Source organism: Anopheles nili, chromosome 2, assembly GCF_943737925.1.
Source record: "Anopheles nili chromosome 2, idAnoNiliSN_F5_01, whole genome shotgun sequence".
Taxonomy (NCBI): Eukaryota; Metazoa; Arthropoda; class Insecta; order Diptera; family Culicidae; genus Anopheles; species Anopheles nili.
In genome coordinates this window covers 38,594,701-38,616,055 of record NC_071291.1, presented here as the reverse complement: position 1 = coordinate 38,616,055, position 21,355 = coordinate 38,594,701, and the positions used below count along the sequence as shown (strand labels likewise).

At 49.1% G+C, this 21,355-nt stretch overlaps 2 protein-coding genes across 2 annotated transcripts; one reads left to right on the top strand and one right to left on the bottom strand.

The window, feature by feature from the left end:
• The first annotated feature begins 15,308 nt into the window (after window positions 1–15,308).
• LOC128730915 (soluble guanylate cyclase 88E) lies at window positions 15,309–19,175 on the top strand. The gene is made up of 9 exons (XM_053824005.1): window positions 15,309–15,476; window positions 15,558–15,839; window positions 15,901–16,106; window positions 16,304–16,427; window positions 16,571–16,839; window positions 16,905–17,256; window positions 17,325–18,188; window positions 18,251–18,321; window positions 18,400–19,175. Exons 1-9 carry the CDS (start codon window positions 15,309–15,311, stop codon window positions 19,067–19,069), a joined length of 3,006 nt encoding a protein of 1,001 aa, XP_053679980.1. The 3' UTR covers window positions 19,070–19,175.
• Window positions 19,176–20,209: 1,034 nt separating this feature from the next.
• Window positions 20,210–21,141, bottom strand: LOC128720412 (uncharacterized). Its single transcript, XM_053814080.1, has 3 exons — window positions 20,967–21,141; window positions 20,467–20,889; window positions 20,210–20,377 (listed from the first exon to the last, which is right to left on the bottom strand). Exons 1-3 carry the CDS (start codon window positions 21,139–21,141, stop codon window positions 20,226–20,228), a joined length of 750 nt encoding a protein of 249 aa, XP_053670055.1. The 3' UTR covers window positions 20,210–20,225.
• Between the last annotated feature and the right edge of the window lie 214 nt (window positions 21,142–21,355).

The window sequence follows — 21,355 nt, the reverse complement described above, 5'->3', positions numbered from 1 at the left end:
TCCACGCAGTTACAGTTCCAATGAAAATTGAATTAAACTCAACGCACATCGATATGCGACATCGGCTTTTCACGATTGCAAGCAAATTGCCGGGGTGCGCTCGTGTTTCGCGAATGAATTCCCACTCCAAACCGTATAAGCCCTATCAAATCGTGCAAATATTTTCTCAATTTCATGTTCGACGGGATGGAATCCGCCGGTCGCAACTGTTTGCCACACTGATCCGCAGGGGTTTATTCCTTGAAGCTCGTCACTTGTTTGCTCAGCGTGACAGAATGGAGGACTTTTTGGAATAAACAAACACACACGCCCTGAGACACTCAACGTGGCACTCCATCGTCGAGGAGAATGGTGGCTTCGCCTCGTAATCGGCATGTAAACCGCACGAATCTCATCAAAACTATTGCTTTGAACAATTTTACTTCGTGGAACGTGTCACCATGCAGCATGGACGGAATGCTCCATTTCAAGAGACACGATAACAGACATGTGCAGGGATAGCTTTCGATTGACGCAATTCTTGTGGGTAGCTTGGGTGCCCATCACACACTGGACACAAATCGCTACGAAGCAGCAAAAATTTCCTAAACATAATCTCTTTTAGCGGTTGGCGCGATTACGAGGGACCGTGTGGAAGTTAAATGCAGTTATTCATACTTTCCACATCGTTTTTTCATCATATTACAATCTATTTTGGCAACGATTCCCTCAAAAGGAGCCCCATTTCACCGCCCTGACTGGTGCTAATATCGGGCGGCATATATGAAAATCCTTTCATGCGAAAATTCGATTCCCGCCCGTACGACGGGTCGGTTGTGAATTTGTATTCCTTTTTGGTAAATATTCAACAGCCAACCCTCGGGCGGGCTGACGAACGGCTCCCAGCCCCAAATCGAGCGCTTTAAGGCGAGCTAGCTTATATGTTACACTTTTAAAATGGTGATTGGAGAGGGTGTGTTTTTTTCTCTCTCGTAGACCGGCTGACGTTAGCTGGGAAGCAGGATTCGTTTCACCCGTTTTTCCCCCATGGGAGCGGCGAAAGCGGTGGAAAATCTCCATTTCTTAACGCCGAGGTGTTAGTCCTCGCGTCAGACGCATGTAAAACATGCGTGTTGGCTCCCTGATGGACGTGCTTCTTTTTTTTTGTTGGTGCGGTGCTAAATGAACGACTTTGTTATTTGATGGTGACAGTGATAAAAGGTGGACCGTTTGTCAGAGGCCAACACGTGCACAGGGCCGCTGGAAGATGGCAAAAGGACGATCGCCTTGAATCGTCCGTCCGTTGAATCTTTAAGACGGCCGATGATGCCCGAATTTTCCACCCAGCTACACACGTGTACGAACAATGAATATGTATGTTTATTAATTTAAATCACAATTGCTCACCATCGAGCGGCCAGGCCGAGTAACTTGCTTGCACAAACGAACCCCTTCAAATTAGAAACCGATCGTAAAAGTTTTCCTCGTTGACGTTAAACTTTCATCTTGTGTTTGCAAATTGGAACCGATAAATCATCGTCGGAATTATTTATGAGCTACTGGCGGTGCGCGACCTGCTACAGCGATTGAACCGAATATGATTGGAAGCGTAAGCCGCTGTGCGCGAGCGTTTCCGTTTCGCATAGGATAAACTTTCATCCAGCCTGGGGGGGCCTGGAACTTTTCGCTGGTTGCTCGGTTGTGGTCGGGTGAAAAGGTTCGTCTGAATGGAAGGAAAAAGAACGCTAACCTCGAGCAGGCACATTTTAATGGGGCCCGATTTATGGGCTGCGCGCGGTTGCACTGACCGCATGTCGTCGCCTGGAAAAACATTCGCCTCGTGCGGAATGAAATTTATTACAAAAACCATCGCGCGCTCGAGTGCACCCGGCGAGCGAGAAACGGTGGCCGACGTAAAGGGATGGTGGGACAAGGCGTGGTTTTATTGGAAATCGATCAGAGAAACCGGCGTCGAGTGTAGTTAATGCTGCCGGAACGTGGAAAAGACTGAACCGAGATGCTGCGACAAGTGTGGCTAATTGTTAGTCTACCAGGGCTGTGGAATGGGTTTCAGACCGACTGTGACGCACTTCGGAGAGCTGCCATTTCCTAAGCAGGACTCCGGGCTAGTTTGCGTTTACTTTCGGAAGGCCATGAGCGTGTAATGAAGTAATGGAATTGATAGAAACAAAAAAGACGCGTGGAGAAAACGTTCTTCGATCCAGCCGTGTCACATTGCATACATTTAGGCGAATGTCCTTGGTGGTGTATGTTTTAGCAATATCGTTTCAGCATCATTTTAATTTGATTTCTTCGATTAGTCTGTATTGGAAGGAAAAGTGCGTAGCCAAGACTGCTCCAGCTCTACTACTTGTAGCTCCATCACGAAAGGTGTCTGGGTCCTTCACCATCCACGGGCCTAAAAAAGAAAGCTTTGGTTCCATTTATCCACGCGACATAATAATTCTGCGTAAAAATATGCACCTTCTCGGTACCCGCAATGAACTCATGTGAGCACGGAAAGCTCTCAATCATGGTCGCATTACCGTCGCTGGCGACGGCATTTATGTCGAGTAGAAAGGTTGGTTTTTTACTTCAACCCACACCCCGGCATGAAACCGAGGAACCTAAGCAACGCGATTTAATGGACTATGGTTGATACTTTTCCTCCCCCGTGGGCCACCCAACGAGAGGCATCCCACATGAATTTCGAAGGCGGTGACCGGGAAAGGAAGCATTCGTAAAGGCACGTTCCGAGGTTTGCACTTGCCGAGGTACCGATGCGGCACGGTTATGATAAATCCCGACAAAGAATCCCTACGCCTATGAGAAGGGTCTTGTGGGATTGTGCGGAAAAGGTACAAAGGTTCAGTGGCAACGAAAATAGGCCTGCACCGTGCAGGTTAGTAACGGTGTGTGGGAGAGTGTGTTTTATTATTATTCTTTTCAGTGCCGGTAATTCTTTCAACCCAAATCCCCGACCCGGCTAGCGAGCGTCATGGGATGATGGCGAAAGCATGTTATTTAATCCTTGATCGTACTAGGCAACAAGCATGTTTTCATTTTCCATGTTTCGCCCGTTCAACCGGATACCAGCTGTGGTTTCAGGTTTGATTTCTGTCCCCAAGGCAGATTGTAAGATAGCAAAAGAAAAAAAAAGAGCGACAAGTATTTTTTATTGGATAATAATTTCACGCTGACTCATCGCTAGTTGATTTGCTCGTAAAATTCAGCACCCCTGCCTGCAAGTACATTGGAGTTGATTAATTCAATTAATTAAATAATACTTCGCTTCCGAGACACATCCTGCAAGCTAATGGATAAGATAAGGCGTCTGCCTTTGCGTTATCGCGCACCGCCTTCTTATCAAAGCGGCGCAGCTAAACAAGCACCAAGAGTCCTTTCTTAAAGCGATTTGTTGCGCACTCCCAGCCCCAGAGCCACTGAACGAAAACGGAAACGGATGACTCAGGTAAATCGGGAGCAGTTTGTTTTACGGGTAATAGTATTTATGCTTCGTGCTCGGATGCCCTACCCGTTGCATTAGTATTCGGCTCACGATTGGCACCGGTGGGCTGAAACTGCCCGCCATCAGCCTCCATTGGTTAGGATTTGGCTTGCAGTAGGTCAGGAGTTGTTTGGCGAAAAGGTGCGGCCAAGTACGTGATTCATCGAGGATTTGCTCAAACAAGGAATCGGCAGTTTAAAATGAGTTGTTTACGCAACAAACCATCGAGTTGAATCCTAATAGACGGTCATAAGTCCGTGGGTTTTGAACTCCGTCTTGTTTCTGTTGCCTGAACAAAGGGACGAATTTGTTAACCTCACAGTGTAACAGTTCCTTTCGATAAATTTAAATACAGCGACGGGTAACGGCACACTTAAAACAGTTGGGGCAAAAATTTAAATATTTCCAGTTCATTAACGATGTCGGGAGATATTTAGTCAAATGCTGCCGAGAACGAAACAAAAAGGACACCCAGCGGGTGCATTGGTGTATGATGTTTCCTCTGAAAAAAGCAGAAATAAAAGGGTCAGCAAACGCGTGGCAGCGACTGAACAGTCAGGGCGCGCCTTCCCGGAAAAACAAATTTATGCGACCTTTGGTTTATTTATTTTCGCACATTTTCGACCTCCCCGGCAGACCAGCTGACCAGCACAGGTAGAACAATGTTTGAATCTCCGCAGCATATTTTCGTTCCCCCAGAATTTTCTTCCAAATTCCCCACAGAAAAGACACTCGATGGAAGGGAACAGTGGTAGACTGGTCGTGTTTTCTCTGCTCAACTTTTCGGCATTTTATTGCTCCTTCCCCTGTCGTCCATTTTCCGGGCCGGAAGTATTTTAAAAATTTGAGTGCTGTTTGCGGCGGGCAAAACCATCGGCTGTGATGATACCAAAATGCCACTAAGTCGCCTAACAAAAGGTACTTCCACAATCGCTACCGGATGCAGGAAAACAACCGTGGTGTTTAACCGCGACGGGCGCGAAATTAGACCGAAAAAGGATCTCTTTCAGCAAATCCACAATAATGCGATCTCATTTATAATCCACTGCGGTGCTTAGCGATAATCATTGTGGTGGGATTTGGCGCCCCGCGAGCTGAAAGAAATTGCCATTTCTATTCCTTTCGGGACGATTTCGAGCGCCTATCAAAGCAGGCTTTTCGTTCGAATCCGACCGATTTTTCATTGGCAGTAAATGGTTCGAGAAAAATACTTTTCAGACACATAAAGCTACATGCGTGTGGGCATGCTTGTCGGGGATCAAATAAATGGCAATTCACAACGAACGCGCAATTTAACAGCGATGGTTGTGTTCAGCTGATGTGTCATTTAGTAGATTAAAAGAGCAAACATTTCGTTGTTCGCCGTGGGATCTCGTTTATTAAAAGGATACAGCAAACCGTGCTAGTGAATAATTTACTTAAAATTGAATAGAAAAAGTTTCCACTGCAAAGTGGTGTTGTTGATTTGATTAAATCTCAGAGCCGCCAACACGCGCCCGTTTGCCCGAGTTAGCCGTTGTAATTTAATTTATCAAAATTTCGATTTAAAGCGAAGTTGCCTGTAAGCGGGATTGGGATTTCTTTGAACGCTACTCACACCGAAAGCTGGTTTTGAAAAAAAAAACCATCCGGCTTTCGAAGCAACGTGTCTATCGGAGGATTCAATTTAACCCACCGGAAGCTTTATGGGGATGTGCATAAATGAAATAAGTAAAACTCACCGTACTGCCAAAAGTCAATCATGGAGAACATTTTATATTTGGCCCGTTTTTACAGCCTCGCCGGAGCGATCCTTTCGTTACATAGCTGCATCGTTGCCAGTAGCTGGAGGTTGAGGCGTAAATATCCTGCCCCGATTCGTGCAACTGGCCGTGTTGAAAGTGTAGAAAGAAAAGTTTGTATTTTATTGATCGTTAATCGGTTTATGCGCGGGCCGCGTAAGCTGCAACTTTACTGCTAATGATCGAGCCGCCAGAAAGTAAAGAGAGCAAGCCATAAAAAGCAAATGATGAATCTCGAAAGATTTTCAATATTTTATAGGCCACGAATATTAGAAAACTTCACCCCTTCATCGTGTGGAAATGGCGTTATCGGTGAAGACCGGGAGACCAGTCGGCCATTTTAAAGCAGGCTGCCACAATGTCGTCCTTCTTTAATTTCCCAACCGAACAGTGTGTCAAATATTGGCCGGGTTACGAAAACAAAATCAATCAACGTTACGAAACAACGCCACCCACCACGGCATGGGACGATGCTACGCGGGAATGCCGATAGGATCTCTGCCAACTGATGCGAAACGACGGTTGTGGTTGATCGGTTGGCCGGTGCCGGTACGCTGGTGGCGTGAAATACTCTTTTGCCCATGTCGCACACTCTCGTGCCACAACAAGGATCGGTTTGGGGGAGGAAACAAAGCAAAACAACAAAACTGCGACACGGGCGTAGTGGATTCGTGGAAACCCGATGGGTGGTTTTGCATAAATACATACCGTTCATGTGCGATTAATTTTCGATACAGCTTGGTTAACATTCGATCGAGTTTGTCACCGTTGTCGGGACGGCAGAGCAACGTGGCAGAGGGAATCAATTATTTTAATATGAATTTAACATGAGCCAAGAACTTTGCGGTGGTTTAGCAGCTTCATTATCGGTTGTATCGGCGTCATTTAGTCACGATTTAAGCGCGACCTTAACGATGGTGTTCGCTTAAACAATGCGTAAAGTTGCCATATAAATCAATCAAACTCACCTGCTTCCAACGAACCAATGAAGTGGAAGTACAGATTGTGGCGCGTAAAATTCATGTCGGAAAAATCATCTCACTCTCTCTCGCTCGTTTCGGGAAAGTCTGCTCCATTCCTGGTGCGTTTGCGAGCTGGGAGGGAAATAAATATTCCAAGCAGGCCACGCTTTTGCAACACCTGCTTCCACTGCGAGGAAGAAAAGGAGAAGCTTTCAATTAACTACCGGAAGGACGCGTATTTCCACATCGCTTCTCAGCACGTAGAAGCAGCCTGTCCTGATCGAACCAGTGTTTGCTTACTAACGACAGCGGCGCCTTCGTAACGGATCTAGCACCTTGGCAGCGCGAAATCGCCTGCCAACGTAACGAATCCCATCGAACGGCAGGTTTATTAGCACCCGGCAGATGGTTTTCCGAATTAATTACCACCGGGCGTTTGCGGCATGATCAATTGCCGAGCGCAGCTGTCGGTGGCAGTCAAAGCGGCAGGCTAACGGGAAGGTTTGTAATAATTACACTCACCTGGTTCTGGTCGACGATGCCCCCGCTCGGGCAATGGCAGATTTTCTGCTTCATTTCCGGGTGGACCACCACGTGGACCACGCACGTGTAAGCTCATGTTTAATGCAACGAATGCTCGGTAACAGGCCAACAAACACGGGAAGAAACAAATTGGATCTTCACCAAGCTACCACCAGGCGCCTCCATCGAGGAGGTTCGAGCGCACTTGACCTTCGCCGGAACGTTGAACGGAGAAATTGTTCCAGCACTAGCAGACCTGTGGAAGGCATCGACTCTTCAAGCACGCGGGACCGAAGCATGCTTGACGCATTTTCAAGTGGATTCCCGTCTGCTGGGGCGGACGGAAAAGTTTCCTCAATCGGATCAATCTCTGACTAGCCGAGAGAACTTCAAACAAACGCAAGGATCGGCAACGGTTGGCTATTCTCTTTTCATTTTTTTTTATCTTTTGTCCCACAACCCGCAATGCTTCTTGTCTGCTGTTCCACGGTTGCCTTTATCTGGTGGGTTTCGTTTGCCATCCGCGCGAAAAAGGGGCGCGGCATGTGCAGACGACCGAGAGCTAAGAGGTTGATCCTTTGCCGGCAGGTCGGTGGCTTGAGCCCTGGAACGCTTGATGCGGTGTTTGCCCCCGAAAGCTGTGGGGTTTTGCAGCTGATTAGGCTCCGTAATGCGGCCAGGGAACAGGCAGAAATCGTGGAAAATATGCATCCCTTTAGAGCAGTGAACAAATTTAAATGAAAAAAAAAACGAAGAAAAAAGACCGCCAGAATCGAACGACACCGGAGAAGCGAAACGAAAACTCTCTGCATGGCTCCCTGGCTTCGAGAAAAAACAAACAGCCGCTGCGAGCGAGTGTGAGGCTGGTGCCACTGCGAAACCTCTGCAAAAACACATTAAGATCCTGCGGTCCGGTGGGTGTTCCGTCGGAGCTTTGCGAGTGCCATAAAAAACACGTTGTGCAAGTTGTGCAAGCTTTATGCCGTCCTGCCTGCACCGTGCGTCCCCCGAGGCGTAAAGTTTTGGGACGAATAAAGCACACCAAACTGCTGTTTGCTACTTTATGGCCGTTTAGATCCGACACATTTGGGTCCACTTGAAAGCAAGCGGTAATAAAAAGAAGGGCAACACACATGTGTTCGGTGGCGGTTCCTTACGCGATCGGTTGCACCCGGAGTACGCCGGCTTTATTGGCACCGGGGATAATGGGGATTACTTTTTTGTTCTTTCTCTCTTTTTTTTCTCTATTGGTTCGTTCGTGTTTCGCCTTATTCGTAAATTCGTCCTGTAAACAAACGATGCCATTGAGAGATCATGCTGGGTTGGTTGTTGAAGCGGCTCAAAGTATTGAGGTTAATTTTAAACGCCGAACGATACCATCAGCTAACGAACGGGACCCATTTTCCCAAGGACGGCACGGCATCATCTGCCCCTGCTGATCGGTTTCCAGCGCGATGACTCATGAGGCGCGAGTAAGCGAGAAAAATCGATCAAAAGTAGCCTTCTTATCGCGCGGGTCAATTTCTAGCCTGAGAGGAGACAAAAAATTACGCCCTTCCAAAAGTCCTTCCAAACACACAGCCACACACGCATCCGCACACCCATGTACAGGAGAAAAAGAGAGGAGCTCATTAATTTTTATTGGTCCCAAGGAATTATCGAAAAACGCAAACTTACCTCCGACCCGAACAACATAATACAGGACACACTGGAAGAAAAAAAAAGTAACGAATGCCTCCGATCCGCCGTTCATCCATCCGGTTGGTGCGGGTTCTTTGCTGTTTTCTTCGATTACCGATTTCCGGCGATCTCTTTCCGGTGGGTTTTTCCATGGCTTCCAGCACGGGGTTTTCCTCGTGTCGAAGTGATCAACGACATTGACGTTGTCATTGTCATGATTGTCTTCATCATCGCTCCCTAACGGTGCGGGTGAAAGTGGCTGATGGAGAGGGAGAAAGGAGGGTTTCATCACCACAGGATATCCTTTTTCTCGGTGGTACCCACCGGCGGAGCCCCAGGATGGAGGTCGCACGCAGGATGGATTATTCTTCGTTTATTGTCTATTGACTATTTGCTCGAATGACAACGGTCAATGGACGGTTGCGGCGGGTGGTTTGCTTCGTTCGAGCGGCCATTTCGTTTGCCAACCAAAAGGACGAACCGTTGCAGGGAAAAACGAACGACCAGGGCTGCTGAAACGGGTGCGTGAAACATGCGATAAGTTCGTCATTCAAAGCAAAAGTGACACTGACACGAACGGGCCGTAATTTACGGCTATTCTCGATGAAGGCGAAGCTGAGGAAAATGACACTTCGCTGGTGTGTGTGTGTGTGTGTGCGTATCTCCTTTTTTGCATCAATTTCCACTTTTACCCGTGGATCAAAGGCAAGTTGTAGCTTTGCTTAAATGCATCCTTCTTGGAAGAAATAACTCTTAATGTCCTTTCGAATGATTACAAGTCTAGAAGGAGCTTTTGTAATTATTTTTCAATTTAAAAACATCATTTAACAATGGATAAAAAATGGATAAATTAGAATTAAATTGACATGCCGGACACAAACCCCCGCCTCGAGGCCGAGGTCATAAAAGCTCCGGTGAAAAATTCACTAACCGATCGCCGACCTCGGAGCAGAGAAGCGTGCGGAGTGTAATTTCTTAATTGTGCCAACGGAATCAATTTATTTGATGGGTTTTCTTCGATTCCACACGAACGGCAAAGAAGACGCGATTCGTCGTAAAGCGGGAGACAATTAAACGTCCACAATTTATGGCCCTCTTTGCTTCAGCTACTGTGAGCTTCTCCGCATGCAATCGAAGGACATTTAATGGCGCGAGCGAAATAGGTATGATATCATTCGTCTCCTTCCAAGGTTGGTGCACCTGTGCATTCGAATTCGATAGAAAAATGAACACGAGAATAAACGCAACTAACCGTGCTGTGCCCGGGCAGCAATCCCTTTTAGCGTAGCAAACGCAGCCGGTTCGGCATTTATTTCGAATCCTTCTCACAGCCCAACCGGAGGACAGTGGCAACGGTCACCGACCAGCGGAGGGTACCTTATTTGAATTTTAATAGAGCTTTACATTTCCATACAAAGTGCCGATTTTTATTGGACCCAGCAGGGCCACTTTCGTTTCGCATTCGCGTGGACAGAGTGATTTTATTTATTCCCTCGGAAGCACCCTGGCGGAAGCGGTTTCCTTCGTTTGCTTTAAACCTTCGAGAGCATCTGCACTGGGCTGTGCTTGACGTTTAGGAGCGGGCGAAACAAATCTGATTGATGGTCGTTACCATGGATGCAACGGAAAAAAAAGCCAGCCATGAAAAGATTGATGACATCGCAGCTGATCGATTGGGTTTCACCTTCCTGAGGTCAGTGGGGAAATCATTGACTCGGCGAAAAATCAAGATGTTGGTGCTGATAGAACTTTTCGGGTGTTTCTTCATCTGCTCGCTTTAACTCGTTTTTGCTGCAAATTCTACGAAAACTTCGTCTACCACCGCAGAAGCAGCACGGTTCGATTTAACGACATTCGCTCGCTGGTCCAAAAAACGCCACCAAGGCCTACTTCGTGGCAATCAGTCGATACCGGCTTGCCACCGCGAATCCGGTTAATCCGTCACTAGTTCACGGTGTGCACGTTGGCACGCCGTTTATTATTTCATGCACTTATTTATTTATTTTACCATCGCACCCGACCGGGCGTCGCGTGGGGTCACGTAGGGTGCGGTCGCGAAACGGTCGCTCTGCTGACGTCGCCACGTGCACCGAGGCGACGAGACCTAACTGAGGCAGGCTGATGGAGAAGCGTGAAGCCACACGAAAAAAATGGTCACGCGTGCATGAAAATAAATTCCTACGGTCCATCGCTAAAAACGGCGATAATGTGTGATCATAAAGCGATATAAAACCAATTTTATGGCCCACGTCCGGCCCGTCGCCACCGTGGTATGGAGCCGATGGCCGCTGCTTAATGGTTAAATGGTCGAAAAGTTTGCAAAGAAAAAAAACACTGCAGCCCCTCGAAGTCCCTCGAGGTGCCATCTAGCTCCCATCTAGGCGGGGGTGGGCCGTGGCATGTGACAGTCCTTGAAATTGTACTGTGCACGAGCCGACCGGGATCATTTGGCGCCAAATTTAGGCCGCTTTTATGGGTCGGTGAGCTCGGAGTGGTTGCGCTTCTCTACCAGATTCGCACGATCGCTTCCAGCTAGGGTCATGCTCCGTGCATCAATTACGCGCCAGAGTGTGTGCAGTTGAAGGATGGGTTTTATTCATGCCAACTGCTTATTATAAACTGGCGACTCTGTTTGACATCCCGGTGCAAATTATGCGTTGAACGGTATGTGAATGTGCATGCTTTACGGTTTCTCTGGGATTATTTTGAATGCATCAAATGAGTGCACTAATAGTGTGTGACAAGCAAAATGGTGGCAAAATGACTCACAAAATTCACTCCATGAAAATGTCCGTTACATATTTGATTGAAATTGAATATACCGACTTTATTGAACTGAAGAACACAACTACTCTGCCTACATTTAGGCGCACTTTGTGCACACACCAAACCAATTCAGCTAAAACGCATTCAGCTTCACTGCTGCTTTTAACGTTTCATAGCGATCGTTCTCCAGTTGTCCTTGACTGTTAGCGCTAATGCTATAAAAATAAATATTGTGCTGTCAGAGCTATGGAGCAACGGATTCCCTCCCGAGCAACGGCCAAAGTAATGACCTCGTTTACTCTTATTGATAAGCAATCTGTTTCCATTGGGAAAATTAAATTTTCACCCGCACCCTCTGCGATCCGTCGTATCGGTGCGCACCGTTCACCCATTCATCATGCACCATGCCTGCCTACGTGGCCACCGGTCGGCTAACCGAAGGATCCACTCAATTTCGCACATCTTACTGCCTTCCCCATTCGGTTCGGCTGATTAGGTTTCTATTTTCTGTTGCGCTGCATCGCAAACGCGTGCCTCTGGTCAGCTGCAGGAAAACCACTCGAGGTCCTTAGTGGTGGCCACGGAGCCAAAGGACGTTAGAGCGTTGGGGTTAAGAGGGGAGAAAAAAAAATGTAAGCCAAGATGGCCAAAATCTCTTCAATTCATCCTCGCATCCACGTAAGTAATTCGATAAATTCAATACGCTTCAAGCGGGCGAGCAGAAACGTATTGCGCTACTCGTGAGCGTACGTTCTGGTCGAGTATCCTTCCGGTGGGCAACATTCCACCGTCATGACCCGATGGAGCCACTACACTATCGGCATAACCATAAATCTTGATCCAAATCGAATTATCCCCATCTGCTGCGGCGATGCTCCGGTTCGGTGTTGTTCAGTCATGTTCGGTCAACGCGAGCGCTTCATTCCAGCGAAGCGGCAAACTAGCCAGCACAACTAGAAATGACTGATTGCGAGCTGCTCATTTACGAATTTATCCCATTATTTATTTTGTACTGCTCACAGTTCATTAGCGCGCCACCGACACCTTCATCAACGCTGCTCTCGTCGTCGATGGGTGCTTTAAACAGCGCAATTGCTAATTATTTCCTGCCTGACAGCTTGCGGGCACAACGAGAAACATTTTCCACGACTTTTTTTCCCTTTGTTCATTGCTTCTGGCGCTCTCGCATTCGGGCCACCAACGCTTCCTGTTCAAGTGCACCAATAGAAATTAATTAACGCCCGCACCAGCAACGGGAACGCGAGAACCGAAACGAACGAAAGGACAATGGATGCAGGCGAAACCCGAGCGCGAGGACACAACGAACTGGAGAAAACGGAAAGCCCGGGAGGCTTCACTTCCTCGAAAAGTGGTTCGCGCGCTCGAGAAAGTCGAAACCGATAGAACGGAAACGATAATGCAATGCCAATGGGGGCGGTTTGTGATCGGAATGATAAGATGTCGCCTTGAATCAACCCTGCCTCCTCATGGACCGTTTCCTTACTGGGAGTTCGTGGAAAATTGAAAGTTTTCCACAACCTCGCATCGCGTTCACGCGACGGAATTTCGAGCAATCTTTCCATCGAATTTTCGGTAATGAAAATTAGCCCCACTAAGGGTCTGCGTGGGTGAGGTAAAAGTGTGAGAGCGAGAGAATTACGGAAAGTGTCATCATTTCGGGGTGTCCTTGCGAACCGATCACATTGACCGGAACAAAAGCCGGAACCCAAGCGCGAAGTGCCGGGAAGCCACTCGCATGCAGAAAGCTAAATTGCCCGGCTCGTGTGGTGTGAGACCGCTTCGTTATCCTTGGGGAAAAGTTTCACCATCTTTTGAAGTCGGCGTTGGGGTATGTCTTGTGTGTTTCCGGTCTCGAGCCGGGATGTTGACCTAGTTTTGGGATGAGGCTAGCAGCTTTTACTGACCGGAAAAATGCGAGAAAACAAATTTCGAAATGCAGCAAAGTTTGTCGCCTCTGGCAAGGACATTCGCGAAGGTCTCAGACGTTGGAGCGAAAGTTCGAATGGCTTCGTTTACACCATTCGATCGAATGTGCCACAAAACTACGATGTAGGCGTTTAAGGCATGATATCAGACAGGTAGAGGCGACAAGGACAAACCATTTCTGTTAATAAATCTCTGCCCATTTATGAAAGCGCCCCGTCAACCGAAAAACAAACAAACTGGCTGGAAGCGAATGAAAAGTATTCACAAATTGCGGCCCAAGTTTGCAGCCCCAAGATCCCACTCGAGCGAAATCTCTCCGGAGACAAATCCTCCATTAATCTTTTGTCTGCGGTTAGCTTTTCCCCCCCTCACTCGGAGCCCTCTACACACCGGCCGGCTTTGGTTTCCGTTCCCTCCCACGGGGATCATTTTAATGAGCAGCATTTCCGTCCGGAGGATTCTCCCACGACGACGCATCGGTTCACCTTCACCGTCGCTAAAGGACTCGTTTGAAGCGACCAGACACATCGTCCTGCGAACAAGCGCGTCTGTCGCATTCATAATCACGAGTGAACTGGCAGTGTTTGAGCTTTTGACGTGGCACTAAAGCAATTAGAGCGAAATATGCTCGCGTAAAACGATCGCACAATGGGTGGCTGCAAAGCTCGCGTTTCGCGATTCGCCTACTGCGCTGCTAAAGCCTGTCAACTTGACGTAAACTAGAGCGCCGCATCGCAAGTAGCCATTGGAAATGGTGGACATTTTCGCGCCAGCATAAAAGAACGCCACCCGCGGCGTGGCACGGTCTAGCAAAAACAAAAATAGCGTCGCTGAAACGAACGGAGACAATAAACACCATCGAAGGATGGTGGAAAGAGCGAATGAAAATGAGCGGAAAAAAAACGTGAAGCTCAACGCAAATGAACCGAGCGCCACTCGTGTTGGCCATTTTTTATACTACCCTCGGACGGGATGGTGCGTTCTGTGTCGGCCGGTTCTAGAACTGTAGCCGTAGGCGATGGAGGCGCCTGGTGCGCTTTCGGGCATTCGTTTATTATTCATCCGGCACGGTGCGTTCTGTCAGACCCCGTGGTGCAAACAGGCGCGCACTTTGGTAAAGTTTTTCTCACCAGAACAAACAACTGCAAAGTGGTCGGTGAACGGTGCAAATGGCGCGAATGGACACGAATGGAATGGAGAAGATTTCTTTTCATTACGCTATGATGATGAAATATCGCGCGCTGTTTGCGATGTTTTTTTTTTTTGCCAAGTGCATTTTAATCAAGCCTATCGCACAAATTTCGCCCAAAAAGGCTGTTGGAGCGTATCATTTCAAAAGTGCTCCAAATTACGCTGCTAAAAGAGAATTATAAAAGATTAAAACGTTTCTAGAGCATCATTGTTTCATGCACACTCAATCAAATTCCTTGAAAGGGTTGCTTCGATTGAAACAAAGCATATTAAAATACACAGCGAAAAGGGTCGAAAAGTGTTTCTTCCTGCAATTTAAACTCAAAAGTTCGTGCTCGCCCCCGCTTATTATGGTTAATTAAGCCCCGATAGTGCTTCGCTGGAGTGCTTTAGTTTCCACCGAATCCCAACCGTACCCTGCCGTTAGACCATCGCTATCGAAGATCCCAAAAAAGGATGGGGAGATTTTAACGTCGTTCCGTTTGGATCGCGCTTGTGATAAGAAAACGGAAACGTTCTCTCGAAAGCTCCCCTGCCGAGCTGTGGCTGCCTCTCGGTGGCTTATTTTCAATTAGCCATAGTGGATTTTTCTCTCCGGCTGCTCCAAAACACCCCGCAGCGGTTCTGACCCGAAGTTCGAAACCAAAGTAAACAGATTGCGATGAGATTGCGCGAAGCAGACTGGGGATTTGCTTGAAGTCAACCCCACTGGCCACAGCACAAGGATGGGAAGAATAACAACACCGTCGTCTTTGACATTGGCATCTCCGGTCGTCGGTTTTGGCCAGCGGATGGGGATGAAAATATAAATAAATCAATTGACGTCAGCGCCCCACTCACTGACAGGTTTATGCATTTTCCGAATCCACAGCACAGCAGTTGCAGTTAGCCAGCGCACCACACCAAAGTACGTGACAGCGTCGGCGGTAACCGTCGGATGCGTCCGGACGTCGCCGGTGCCACGGAGCGACTATGTACGGGCTGCTGCTGGAGAACCTGTCCGAATACGTGAAGGCCGTCTACGGAGAGGACAAGTGGGATGACATCCGCCGGCAGACGGGCATATCGTCGCCCTCGTTCAGCGTTCACGATGACTACGACGAGAACCTGCTCAACGTGCTGGCGACGAAAGCGCAAGAGGTAAGCCAGGATCCTGCACCAAAACCGACCGCTAGTTCCCGTCCGTAATGTACTGCATTCTCATCTTCACAACCCGCACAGATCCTTGGCGTGTCGGAGCGCGACTTCATGGACCAGATGGGGGTGTACTTTGTCAACTTTGTCAGCCAGTACGGGTACGACCGGGTGCTGTCGGTGTTGGGCCGCCACATGCGCGATTTCCTGAATGGGTTGGATAATTTGCACGAATACCTGAAGTTCTCGTACCCGTTGATGCGTGCGCCAAGCTTCATCTGTGAGAACGAAACGCGCCACGGGCTGACGCTGCATTATCGCACCAAACGCAAGGGTTTCGTGTACTACACAATGGGTCAAATCAGAGAGGTACGTGGTGAAGTCTGTGGTCCGGTGAACTCCACCTCATCCGGGCGTCTTTCCTCAACAGGTGGCGCGACATTTCTACCATAAGGAGATGCAAATTGAGCTGGTCAAGTCGGACCTGCTGGGCGAAACGAACCACTACACGTTTCAGCTGACGTTCGACAACAGGGCATTTTCGCTGGCTACGCTGGCGATGACGCGTGAGGAGAAGCACCTGCCCATCAGCGCGTCGGTGCTGTTCGAGATATTCCCATTCTGCATCGTGTTCGGGTAGGTTTGTGTGGAGTTGTGGCGTGGAACGCATGGAATGTCAACGGCTATAAAATGGCGCCATAAAAGCAGCCCATGATCCTTGCGATTCGTGCCATCCACGCCTACTGTGACGACGTGTCACTCGTGGATACCGAGAATTTATTAGCATACGTCTTTGTTTTCTTCTTCTTCGGTGGTGCGGTCCTTGCCGACAGCTCGGATATGGTCGTCCGTAGCATAGGCAACTCGTTGATGGTAATTCTGCCGGATTTACTGTCGAAGAAAATCACGGATTGGTTCGAGCTGAGACGACCCCTGATAGCTTTTAAATTTCAAACGGTAATATACCCCCCGAGACCATTCAACGCCACTAAATCGTTTAGTGGAAATTGCTTTATCGTTTTTTTTTCTTGCTCTCTCTCTCTCTCTCTCTCTCTCTCTCTCGCTCCTTTCTCTAAAATTGCTCACAAACCTTCGCTCAGATACTCAACCGCACAAATAACATCTTCGAGTTGGTAACGGTGCAAGCGGTGAAAAAGCGCCCGGAAAACCAGCGAAAAACTGAACTCCAGCTTTCCGAAGAAGAACAAGAAGAAGAGGTGGAGAAACGCTTGCGGCTAAAGGGCCAGATGATCTACATGGAGAACTGGTACATGATCATGTTTCTGGGTACGCCCGTGATGCCCAAGCTAACGTCACTCATCAGCACCGGTCTGTACATTAACGATCTGTCGATGCATGACTTCAGTCGGTAAGAATGTCTGTGTTGTCTGAGAACCTTAGCCTGTTATACTCTAGTATTCCTCCACTTTTCAGTGATCTGATGCTCGCCGGTACGCAGCAATCGGTCGAGTTGAAGCTGGCCCTAGACCAGGAACAACAAAAGTCAAAAAAGCTGGAAGAATCGATGCGAAAACTGGACGACGAAATGCGCCGCACAGATGAGCTGCTGTACCAAATGATACCGAAGCAGGTCGCGGATCGGCTGCGTCGTGGCGAGAACCCGATCGACACCTGCGAGATGTTCAACAGCGTCTCGATCCTGTTCTCGGACGTGGTCACCTTCACCGAGATCTGCTCACGCATCACGCCCATGGAGGTAGTGTCCATGTTGAACGCGATGTACTCCATCTTCGACACGCTTACTGAGCGGAATAACGTGTACAAGGTAGGTTTCGCGATCCGGGATTTTTTTTCACTCATGTACGATCACATCATCGATCTGATCTGCTGTAGGTCGAAACGATCGGGGACGCGTACATGGTCGTGTCGGGAGCACCCGCCAAGGAGCAGAACCACGCCGAAAAAGTCTGTGATATGGCCTTGGATATGATCGAGGCAATAACGGATTTGAAGGATCCTTCGACGGGAACTCATCTTCGTATACGCGTCGGTGTGCATTCTGGCGCGGTGGTGGCCGGAATCGTCGGTTTGAAGATGCCCCGGTACTGTCTGTTTGGTGACTCGGTCAACACTGCCTCGCGCATGGAGTCAACCAGCCAGGCGATGCGAATACACATATCCGAGTCCACCAAGAACCTGCTGTCCGGGAACTACCGCGTCAGCGAGCGCGGTGAGATCGACGTCAAGGGCAAAGGTTCGATGAAGACGTACTGGTTGGATTATCGCGAGAACCGACCACCACTGCAGCTGCTCGAGGAGGACGTCAAGAGTCCGTCGATCGAGTACATCGAGGCGAGCAAAGATCGCCGGGTGAGCATTCCTTCTTACAGCTTCGCTCAACCGCACAAGCAGTCTAGCGGTGGTTTAAGCTCAGCCGGATTGGAAGATCGCCGTGTTTACTCCCCGGTGACGTTTGAGGACGTAGCTAGACGTAGCATAGCCAACTCACCCGTGAAACTGCACGCGTTTGGACCTCGCGGACGAGAGAACCGTTCCAACTCGACCGGGCATGCGTTCATGCATAGCGTCTCGGACGTGTTCGGATCGCTCGTCAACGATACGGAAGAGTTTCTAGAGGATCTGCAACACCGAAGTTCGCTCAGTAACACACTCTACTCGGCGTCAACTCCATCACCCTGTCCATTCAGCCCACCGCCACAGTTCCGCACCAAGTCCAAATCGTGCTACCAGGCGCAGGTACGTTCAGATTCCATCCCTTTTTCCCGCGAGCTTCTCGATGACTTTCTCGTTCGTTTCAGTTCATGGAGAAGGACCACGACCTGCTTTCCGGGGCTAGTAACGCGCTACTACAAGACGTTCCCAAGAAACCGTAAGTCAGACGGCAAGTCTCCCCAAAATCGGCAGTTCTGGACCGATTTTCGATATACACCTCTGGCACCTTTCACAGCAAAAGCATCCTAGCGAAGACGCAACCCGGGGACCACACAACGCCGCTCTACGAGCAAAAGGCGAAAGCACGCAAAGCGAAGCTGGACGCGGTCAAACACCAGCAAACGAAGGCACTCGAGAAGCTAGACCAGATGGTGCAGGAGATCTACGATGCCGACCTGCCGGGCATGTGTTTCGTCAACCCGCCAGCGTCACGCTCGGACGGCAACATCTGCCAATCGAACAGTTGCACCCTCGCTAGCAGTAGGTCCGTAGTGGACGAAAGCACCACCGACACCGTCTCAGCCTGCCACGCACTCTATACCCTCAATCTTTACTTTCCCGTTTCATGTACGTCCGTGTGCTCGTGCGCGCCCGTCTCCAACTCCACCGACACCAGCCGGTCCCAGGCGGGTCCGTCGCACGGTCCTGGCGTGGTTCCGGGTCCGTCCACAAGCACCGTCGGTCCGGTTGGTCCTGCCGTTTGCGAACAGCACTCCCATCGGCCGCCGCGGCACTGTCACGGCTGTGAACCGGCTCCGGGACCCGCGGGACCTAGTGGGAAAGTACCGCAAAGCATGAGCTTCTCGCACCCGAAAGAGCACAAGTGCTGCCCGGCGGCAGCCTACGCTACGCACCCCCAGAACGGCCGTCACAAAGTGCACTCGAACGCCTGTCACATCCTGTAGATGTCCCTCTTCGCCGTTGTGCAGCGTGTCCTTTGCGTAGTTCTGCACAAAATGCGCCACCTGTACCATAGTAGAGCTCCCAGCCGCACTCGACGAAAAGCTTTAAACTGGGGCACGGTTTCTCTCTTGTGTATGTATGTATGTGTGGGTGTATGTATGTATGTGCGTGCGTGTGTGTGTGTCGTTGTCCTTTACGCTAAACCGGTGTCTAGAGAACGGAGAACGTCGTCTGTCGTATTCGTGTTGTACTTCGAGCGCATAACTTCGTGGACCACTCTCCGTACGTGCGCGTACGAGGACGAGCGATATTCTAGCAAAAATGTACACCATTCTCGTCTAAAGGATCCATTGGTTGGAGTTTGTCGTGTTGGGACATTCTTCATCCGTCCGTGGATCAGCAAATGGCACGTAGTTTACTTATGCTACAATCCGCTAAGATAATTGTTCAGTAGCTGGACCCACCCTGGTTTATTTATTCACTTTTCTAGGCTCTAGTCTGCCGCCACCAAAGCGGCACTGTGTTGGATGGTGATTGTTCGTAGATTTATCGCTCTCTTGTGTATAGCCCTGTAACTGTTACTGTTAGGCAAGCAGGATGGAGACGAGGGACGGTGTTTACATTCGTTGTACAATTTAGGAGTTTTACTGTAGTGCGTGCAGTGCAGGTGGTGTTCATGAACAGGCACGTAGGCCAAGCGCGACTTATCAAATCCTGCCCCCCGACGAGAAAGCAGAGCGAAACCGAGAGCGTAACTTACATTCAGGTTCGATTGACAATAAACAGGTTGAGATGGTTTTCAATTTGACGCAGGAAAACAGCTACGGCGTGGCCTACTGCGTGCTCGCGTTATCCCACATCCGGTCACCTACTCATCAAAGCCCATAAAACGATGGGCCCCACGTGCCACCGAAACGGAACATCTCAAAAACAAACCCCCAAACCGCGCCACAGATCGAGTAAGTGTTGTACATACTTGACAATAAAGCAACTATACGTGTATGTGTTGAAGATACCTCACAAAACGAGCTGGCGTCGTGTCGTGTGTCCTTTTTTGTTTTATTATCGAAAAAAAAGGAGAGAGAAAAAAAATAAACCTTTCCTAACAGCAACATTTGCACATATCACATTGGGCCGTGGTTTGACCCACGGTTTAGCCTAGCTTCGTATCACCTGATCGAGCGGGAAGTACCGGAAGGACTCGTTGAAGATGTCCGTAAAAGCCACACTCACGAGGTCGTTGATGAGTGGCTTAATGAACGGGAAGCTGGGCTGCCACAGCGAGTTGATGAAGAAGTCCGCAATGGATTCTGTGTGTGAGTGTGTGTTGGGGGGAAAACACGAGACACGAGATGTGAGCAAAGTGATTCAAAATAGGGGGTTTTCTTCGGCATCTTACCAATGATCTTCACCCCATGGAAGAGGTCCGTGATGTGCAGCTTCATGTCACCGATCTTGTCGATCTCTACGCGCACCTTTAGCAACCCACCGGGACCACCGATCCGCGTGACCGTGGTCGTTTGGCTGTAATCGTACAGCGTCAGGTTCCAGACGCCACGTGTGTGCCTTGGGAGTCCAAGGATCTTCGCCTGGAAGTCGTAACCACCGTCGAGTGACTTCTCCGGGAAGTACTGCGAGTAAACGATGCGATCATGCTTCGGTTCCGTCCGGTATTTGGTCACTTCAGAGATCGCCCAGCCGTACTCGGACACGTTCGAGAGCAGCAACCGATAGCCACCGAGACCTCCCAAATCTCCACGGCGCTGTTCGACGTATTCCGCCCGATGCGGATCGAACGGGGCGACATTAAACTCGGGCAGACCTTCGAAAGGTGGGTGAGAGTAAAACATGTCAGCGATTGGTAGGCTCGAACGGGGTGAGCTTACGAAGACGGCTTACCGGTCTTAAACCAAGGTCGTAGAGCGTTGAACGCCTTCTTGATGCACGGATCGAAGTTGGGCTTTCCAAAGCGGCAGTTTGAAAACAGCCGGAATATTTCCCGCTGGCACGCACACTGTTGGATTGTGAGGGCCAACAATGCCAGCAGGGACCACTGCAGCGAAGAATAGCGCATTTTGGAGCTGAAATGAGAGAAACTAGCTTCATTAGGGTGGCTAGTTAGTTGGTGTCTCTCTAAAAAACGCCCTTGTCGGTGAGGTTTTTCGCAAGGTGACGCTTAACTTGAATGGATGTAAACTAATGACAAGAGTAATACGTTGGAGTGGTTTTATAATTAACTAATTTACACGTGTTCGTGGTGGAGTTTGGAGTTGAAGTATGCTGTACGA